General features: G+C 47.1%; 1 protein-coding gene across 1 annotated transcript in view; it reads left to right on the top strand.

The window, feature by feature from the left end:
* Window positions 1-7,036: 7,036 nt before the first annotated feature.
* Window positions 7,037-8,790, top strand: part of b4galt6 (UDP-Gal:betaGlcNAc beta 1,4- galactosyltransferase, polypeptide 6) — a gene marked incomplete at its 3' end in the record, with an annotated part of 51,717 nt that continues 49,963 nt past the window's right edge. Inside the window, exons 1-2 of the mRNA XM_083767264.1 lie at window positions 7,037-7,075; window positions 7,547-7,703. Coding sequence (XP_083623390.1) covers window positions 7,586-7,703 — 118 coding nt within the window. The 5' untranslated portion in view covers window positions 7,037-7,075; window positions 7,547-7,585. The remainder of the gene's footprint in view (window positions 7,076-7,546; window positions 7,704-8,790) is intronic.

Genomic DNA, 8,790 nt, shown 5'->3' with positions numbered 1-8,790 from the left:
CCTTATAACTCTATGGGGAGCAGCCTTATAACTCTATGGGAGCAGCCTTATAACTCTATGGGAGCAGCCTCATAACTCTATGGGGAGCAGCCTTATAACTCTATGGGGAGCAGCCTTATAACTCTATGGGAGCAGCCTTATAACTATGGGAGCAGCCTTATAGCTCTATGGGAGCAGCCTTATAACTCTATGGGAGCAGCCTTATAACTCTATGGGAGCAGCCTTATAACTCTATGGGAGCAGCCTTATAACTCTATGGGGAGCAGCCTTATAACTCTATGGGGAGCAGCCTTATAACTCTATGGGAGCAGCCTTATAACTCTATGGGAGCAGCCTTATAACTCTATGGGAGCAGCCTTATAACTCTATGGGGAGCAGCCTTATAACTCTATGGGAGCAGCCTTATAACTCTATGGGAGCAGCCTCATAACTCTATGGGGAGCAGCCTTATAACTCTATGGGAGCAGCCTTATAACTCTATGGGAGCAGCCTTATAACTCTATGGGAGCAGCCTTATAACTCTATGGGAGCAGCCTTATAACTATGGGAGCAGCCTTATAACTCTATGGGAGCAGCCTTATAACTCTATGGGGAGCAGCCTTATAACTCTATGGGAGCAGCCTTATAACTCTATGGGAGCAGCCTTATATAACTCTATGGGAGCAGCCTTATAACTCTATGGGGAGCAGCCTTATAACTCTATGGGAGCAGCCTTATAACTCTATGGGAGCAGCCTTATAACTCTATGGGAGCAGCCTTATAACTCTATGGGGAGCAGCCTTATAACTCTATGGGAGCAGCCTTATAACTCTATGGGGGCAGCCTTATAACTCTATGGGAGCAGCCTTATAACTCTATGGGAGCAGCCTTATAACTCTATGGGAGCAGCCTTATAACTCTATGGGAGCAGCCTTATAACTCTATGGGAGCAGCCTTATAACTCTATGGGGAGCAGCCTTATAACTCTATGGGAGCAGCCTTATAACTCTATGGGGAGCAGCCTTATATAACTCTATGGGAGCAGCCTTATAACTCTATGGGAGCAGCCTTATAACTCTATGGGAGCAGCCTTATAACTCTATGGGAGCAGCCTTATAACTCTATGGGAGCAGCCTTATAACTATGGGAGCAGCCTTATAGCTCTATGGGAGCAGCCTTATAACTCTATGGGAGCAGCCTTATAACTCTATGGGAGCAGCCTTATAACTCTATGGGAGCAGCCTTATAACTCTATGGGAGCAGCCTTATAACTCTATGGGAGCAGCCTTATAACTCTATGGGAGCAGCCTTATAACTCTATGGGAGCAGCCTTATATAACTCTATGGGAGCAGCCTTATAACTCTATGGGAGCAGCCTTATAACTCTATGGGGAGCAGCCTTATAACTCTATGGGAGCAGCCTTATAACTCTATGGGGAGCAGCCTTATATAACTCTATGGGAGCAGCCTTATAACTCTATGGGAGCAGCCTTATAACTCTATGGGGAGCAGCCTTATATAACTCTATGGGAGCAGCCTTATAACTCTATGGGAGCAGCCTTATAACTCTATGGGAGCAGCCTTATAACTCTATGGGAGCAGCCTTATAACTCTATGGGAGCAGCCTTATAACTCTATGGGGAGCAGCCTTATAACTCTATGGGAGCAGCCTTATAACTCTATGGGAGCAGCCTTATAACTCTATGGGAGCAGCCTTATAACTATGGGAGCAGCCTTATAACTCTATGGGAGCAGCCTTATAACTCTATGGGAGCAGCCTTATAACTCTATGGGAGCAGCCTTATAACTCTATGGGAGCAGCCTTATAACTCTATGGGGAGCAGCCTTATAACTCTATGGGAGCAGCCTTATAACTCTATGGGGAGCAGCCTTATATAACTCTATGGGAGCAGCCTTATAACTCTATGGGAGCAGCCTTATATAACTATGGGAGCAGCCTTATAACTCTATGGGAGCAGCCTTATAACTCTATGGGGAGCAGCCTTATAACTCTATGGGGAGCAGCCTTATAACTCTATGGGGAGCAGCCTTATAACTCTATGGGGAGCAGCCTTATAACTCTATGGGGAGCAGCCTTATAACTCTATGGGGAGCAGCCTTATAACTCTATGGGATCAACCTTATAACTCTATGGGGAGCAGCCTTATATAACTATATGGGTAGCAGCCTTATATAACTATATGGGTAGCAGCCTTATATAACTATATGGGGAGCAGCCTTATAACTATGGGTAGCAGCCTTATATAACTATATGGGGAGCAGCCTTATAACTATGGGGAGCACAGCCTTATAACTCTATGGGGAGCACAGCCTTATAACTCTATGGGGAGCACAGCCTTATATAACTATATGGGGAGCAGCATTATAACTCTATGGGAGCAGCATTATAACTCTATGGGGAGCAGCCTTATATAACTCTATGGGAGCAGCCTTATAACTCTATGGGAGCAGCCTTATAACTCTATGGGGAGCAGCCTTATATAACTCTATGGGAGCAGCCTTATAACTCTATGGGAGCAGCCTTATAACTCTATGGGAGCAGCCTTATAACTCTATGGGAGCAGCCTTATAACTCTATGGGGAGCAGCCTTATAACTCTATGGGAGCAGCCTTATAACTCTATGGGAGCAGCCTTATAACTCTATGGGAGCAGCCTTATAACTCTATGGGAGCAGCCTTATAACTATGGGAGCAGCCTTATAACTCTATGGGAGCAGCCTTATAACTCTATGGGAGCAGCCTTATAACTCTATGGGGAGCAGCCTTATAACTCTATGGGGAGCAGCCTTATAACTCTATGGGAGCAGCCTTATAACTCTATGGGAGCAGCCTTATAACTCTATGGGGAGCAGCCTTATAACTCTATGGGAGCAGCCTTATAACTCTATGGGGAGCAGCCTTATAACTCTATGGGGAGCAGCCTTATAACTCTATGGGAGCAGCCTTATAACTCTATGGGAGCAGCCTTATAACTCTATGGGAGCAGCCTTATAACTCTATGGGAGCAGCCTTATAACTCTATGGGGAGCAGCCTTATAACTCTATGGGAGCAGCCTTATAACTCTATGGGAGCAGCCTTATAACTCTATGGGAGCAGCCTTATAACTCTATGGGAGCAGCCTTACAACTCTATGGGAGCAGCCTTATAACTCTATGGGAGCAGCCTTATAACTCTATGGGGAGCAGCCTTATAACTCTATGGGAGCAGCCTTATAACTCTATGGGAGCAGCCTTATAGCTCTATGGGAGCAGCCTTATAACTCTATGGGAGCAGCCTTATAACTCTATGGGAGCAGCCTTATAACTATGGGAGCAGCCTTATAACTCTATGGGAGCAGCCTTATAACTCTATGGGAGCAGCCTTATAACTCTATGGGAGCAGCTTTATAGCTCTATGGGAGCAGCCTTATAACTCTATGGGAGCAGCCTTATAACTCTATGGGGAGCAGCCTTATAACTCTATGGGAGCAGCCTTATAACTCTATGGGAGCAGCCTTATAACTCTATGGGGAGCAGCCTTATAACTCTATGGGAGCAGCCTTATAACTCTATGGGAGCAGCCTTATAACTCTATGGGGAGCAGCCTTATAACTCTATGGGGAGCAGCCTTATAACTCTATGGGGAGCACAGCCTTATAACTCTATGGGAGCAGCCTTATAACTCTATGGGGAGCAGCCTTATAACTCTATGGGAGCAGCCTTATAACTCTATGGGGAGCAGCCTTATAACTCTATGGGGAGCAGCCTTATATAACTATGGGAGCAGCCTTATAACTCAATGGGAGCAGCCTTATAACTCTATGGGAGCAGCCTTATATAACTATGGGAGCAGCCTTATAACTCAATGGGAGCAGCCTTATAACTCTATGGGAGCAGCCTTATAACTCTATGGGGAGCAGCCTTATAACTCTATGGGGAGCAGCCTTATAACTCTATGGGGAGCAGCCTTATAACTCTATGGGTAGCAGCCTTATATAACTATATGGGGAGCAGCCTTATATAACTATATGGGTAGCAGCCTTATATAACTATATGGGGAGCAGCCTTATAACTATGGGTAGCAGCCTTATATAACTATATGGGGAGCAGCCTTATAACTATGGGTAGCAGCCTTATATAACTATATGGGGAGCAGCCTTATAACTATGGGGAGCACAGCCTTATAACTCTATGGGGAGCACAGCCTTATAACTCTATGGGGAGCACAGCCTTATATAACTATATGGGGAGCAGCATTATAACTCTATGGGAGCAGCATTATAACTCTATGGGGAGCAGCCTTATTACTCTATGGGGAGCAGCCTTATAACTCTATGGGAGCAGCCTTATAACTCTATGGGGAGCAGCCTTATAACTCTATGGGAGCAGCCTTATATAACTCTATGGGAGCAGCCTTATAACTCTATGGGGAGCAGCCTTATAACTCTATGGGAGCAGCCTTATAACTCAATGGGAGCAGCCTTATAACTCTATGGGAGCAGCCTTATAACTATGGGAGCAGCCTTATAACTCTATGGGTAGCAGCCTTATAACTCTATGGGAGCAGCCTTATAACTATGGGAGCAGCCTTATAACTCTATGGGGAGCAGCCTTATAACTCTATGGGAGCAGCCTTATAGCTCTATGGGAGCAGCCTTATAGCTCTATGGGAGCAGCCTTATAACTCTATGGGAGCAGCCTTATAACTCTATGGGAGCAGCCTTATAACTCAATGGAAGCAGCCTTATAACTCTATGGGAGCAGCCTTATAACTCTATGGGAGCAGCCTTATAACTCTATGGGAGCAGCCTTATAACTCTATGGGAGCAGCCTTATAACTCTATGGGGAGCAGCCTTATAACTCTATGGGAGCAGCCTTATAACTATGGGAGCAGCCTTATAACTCTATGGGAGCAGCCTTATAACTCTATGGGGAGCAGCCTTATATAACTCTATGGGAGCAGACTTATAACTCTATGGGGAGCAGCCTTATAACTCTATGGGAGCAGCCTTATAACTCTATGGGAGCAGCCTTATAACTCTATGGGAGCAGCCTTATAACTCTATGGGAGCAGCCTCATAACTCTATGGGAGCAGCCTTATAACTCTATGGGAGCAGCTTTATAGCTCTATGGGAGCAGCCTTATAACTCTATGGGAGCAGCTTTATAGCTCTATGGGAGCAGCCTTATAACTCTATGGGGAGCAGCCTTATAACTCTATGGGAGCAGCTTTATAGCTCTATGGGAGCAGCCTTATAACTCTATGGGAGCAGCTTTATAGCTCTATGGGAGCAGCCTTATAACTCTATGGGGAGCAGCCTTATAACTCTATGGGAGCAGCTTTATAGCTCTATGGGAGCAGCCTTATAACTCTATGGGGAGCAGCCTTATAACTCTATGGGGAGCAGCCTTATAACTCTATGGGGAGCAGCCTTATAACTCTATGGGAGCAGCTTTATAGCTCTATGGGAGCAGCCTTATAACTCTATGGGGAGCAGCCTTATAACTCTATGGGTGCAGCCTTATAACTCTATGGGTGCAGCCTTATAACTCTATGGGGAGCAGCCTTATAACTCTATGGGTGCAGCCTTATAACTCTATGGGTGCAGCCTTATAACTCTATGGGGAGCAGCCTTATAACTCTATGGGGAGCAGCCTTATAACTATATGGGGAGCAGCCTTATAACTCTATGGGGAGCAGCCTTATAACTCTATGGGGAGCAGCCTTATAACTCTATGGGAGCAGCCTTATAACTCTATGGGGAGCAGCCTTATATAACTCTATATAACTCTACGTGAAGCATGTGATGATGATGATGATGAGACTGGGCTTGCGCCTTGCAGCACCATACAACCCCCCCCCCCCCCCCCCCCCCCACAGACACACACACACACACACACACACACACACACACACACACACACACACACACACACACACACACACTTCCAATAAGTCCACTCCCACCCTGAGTGGTGGGGTTGCCATGGTGACTGACCAATTACAGGATGGGGGGGGGGGGGGGGGGGGGGGGGGGTTCGTACCCACCCACCGGAAACGTCTGCAGCGCCAGCAGGAAAAGAGAAAAAAATAAAAAACGTAGGAATCAATCCTGTCCTGATTTGATTTCATTAGATCTCTCTTCCCAAAACCTTATACCCCCCGCCCCTCCCAGTCCCCCTCCCCCCCAGTGAACCCACGCACACCCACACACTCCTGTGTCGGCTGTGTGTGTGACTGTGTGCATGTGTGTGAGACTGTGTTGTGGCGCGCGCGCACACACGCACACACACACACACACACACACACACACACACACACACACACACAGATGTGTGCTTTAGCTGTATATTGTACCGCGGTGGTCGGTCACACTCACATGACTACATCTGCACAGTACTGTAGATTACAATAATAGGCTAGTTTGTAGCCTGTAGGCGGCCCCTTTTTCTTCTTATTATTGTGACGGTGATCATTGATCATTATTATGATCATGCGCAAAATCTAAACGGCGAGAGAGATCAGCAGAAGTTCGATCACACATTTTCACCGACTGCGTGCGAGACACCAAGCCGGGCCGAGAGGAGACTTGTGCGGGGAGGAGGAGGTAGAGGCAGACCGGCCGGGGCTCGCTACCCTACCACCCACCCAGCCAGCCATCATCCACCCACCCACCCACCCATGCATGATCACAACCTGCGGACCAAACAAGGACCCCCTCCGCCCCCCGAAACGAACCACGATGGAGCCGGCATGAGGAGGGCGATCCCCCCCCCCGACGACGACAACAGTTTCTACTAAACTAAGCTACAATAATCCGGGACTTCGGTGTTGTAAAGTGACTGAGTGAGGCGGCTGGTTGGACGGTCGGTGGGTTGGGGGGTTTTCCAGACAGGCAGCTCGCTGCTCTGCTCAGCTCAACCCCAGACAGACAGCATGGCGGCGGACCGTCCGCGGTGTATGGACCCTCACCCGGCCTCCGCCTAGCAGGGCCTGAAGCTACGGCTTCTCCGTCTAGGCTACCCCACCCCCCGGGACCCGGACCCCCCCAATCCGGAGGACGGACGGACGGACGTTATTCCTGGCCGTTTTAGGTGTGTTTTCTGACCGTTACAGGCGGGTTGATCGAGCCGCTATAAGAGAGGAAGGAACAGCCATGGGGTTTGATTTAGCCTGAGTGAGACTTTCACTTTAGGCTACCATAGATGTGTTGTGTGGGTTTTTTTTTGATCACACAGTCATACAAACGAAAGGAAAAGTCAGCCAATAGACCGTATCGATACAAATACATGTCATGATATAGTCTCTATATAGTCTTGATCCAAGAGTGATGCAAAAAATGTACCATTCAAATGTTATTTGTAGCCAAATTTAAGCCACATTTTTAGTTATACATTTGACCCATACAGTCTAGAGACCCACAACACTGTGTAGCCTACATTGTCCTGCCTAAAAAAACCACAATCTGCAACATCATATTGTCGTATAGGCTACATCATGGCCAGAATTCAGACATTTTCTAAGAGTGATTATTTTATTGCTATTATTTATTTTCACTCCAGCAGCCAGCCAGCCAGACTGACTGAGTTCTCCAACGCCTCAAAATGGTGAACCTGCAAAGGCGGCTGCTGCGTCTGTCCAACCGCTCGTCCCTGGCTTTCATCTTCTTCTTCTCCATGTCCACCACCTGCCTCTACTTCATCTACGCGGCCCCGGGGATAGGTGAGTCCACCACGGGTAGAGAGGAGGGCATTAGGCGGCCCCCGGGGATAGGTGACTCCGTCACGGGTAGAGAGGGAGTCCACCTGGGCCCCGGCTGGCCCCCGGGGATAGGTGAGTGAATCACGGGTAGAGAGGGAGTCCATCTGGGGCTGGCATTTAGTGATCTCCATGCAGCTAATAGCCCTGATTCCCCAGAATGAATGACCACAACATAGCCTACAGCTCCTGTTCAAATGGAACCAAATGGGCCCGTTTTTGGTTCCATTTGAACACTCGGAGTTAAGGGGGTCCTTGCAAATAAAACGGGCTATGTGGGAACCACTATAGTAGGCTATACTTTGGACAGTTTGGGAACCACTATAGTAGGATATACTTTGGACAGTTTGGACTATATGCCACATAGTTTCATAGCAAATCATTGTCATACATACTCTGAAGGAAACCTGGAGACTTTGACATTCAGTAATTGGGTCTTATATCTCTTGTGATCAAAATAAGAACATTATAATCATGGTGTGTGTACAAAGTAAATCCTAGATGAGAAGGACAACACGGGCCTATGATGCAGTCTTACAGTCTCTGCCATGGTGGATGGATCCGTGTGTAATAACGGACACACTATTGATTTGATTCTGCATGTTCATCTGAGCTGGGTTTAAGGAGATGTGTTTTCATTTGTAATGCGATTATAGATTATAGAGCTGCGTTTGGATTATCTGTTATGGAGATCATGGTGAATGATGCTTCTGCTCTCTCTCTCTCTCTCTCTCTCTCTCTCCTTAGCCACCCGTGCTAACTAGCTTAGGTAGCAGCAGCCCCACCGCACCGGGGATTGAGAGAGAGAGATCATGAGATCATCTGATGAGCTAATTAATTATGTTATAGGATGATCAGACGATTAAAAAAAAACAAGACAAAATAATCGATATTTATTGATCGTAGGTTCAGTAAAGTATCTTAGTTCTTTCATCCTAACTGAGCCACCATGCAGAGATCACAGCCCACCTAGCTGTGTGCGTGTGTGTGTGTGTGTGTGTGCGTGCCACAGCTTCCCTGATCTGTCACACTGACTGTGTTGTCAACGTTA

Source organism: Protomyctophum parallelum (genome assembly GCF_964188405.1).
Source record: "Protomyctophum parallelum genome assembly, chromosome: 6".
In the NCBI taxonomy this organism is placed as follows: domain Eukaryota; kingdom Metazoa; phylum Chordata; class Actinopteri; order Myctophiformes; family Myctophidae; genus Protomyctophum; species Protomyctophum parallelum.
Note: the sequence above shows the minus strand (reverse complement) of the source record. Positions and strands in the feature narration are given on the sequence as shown.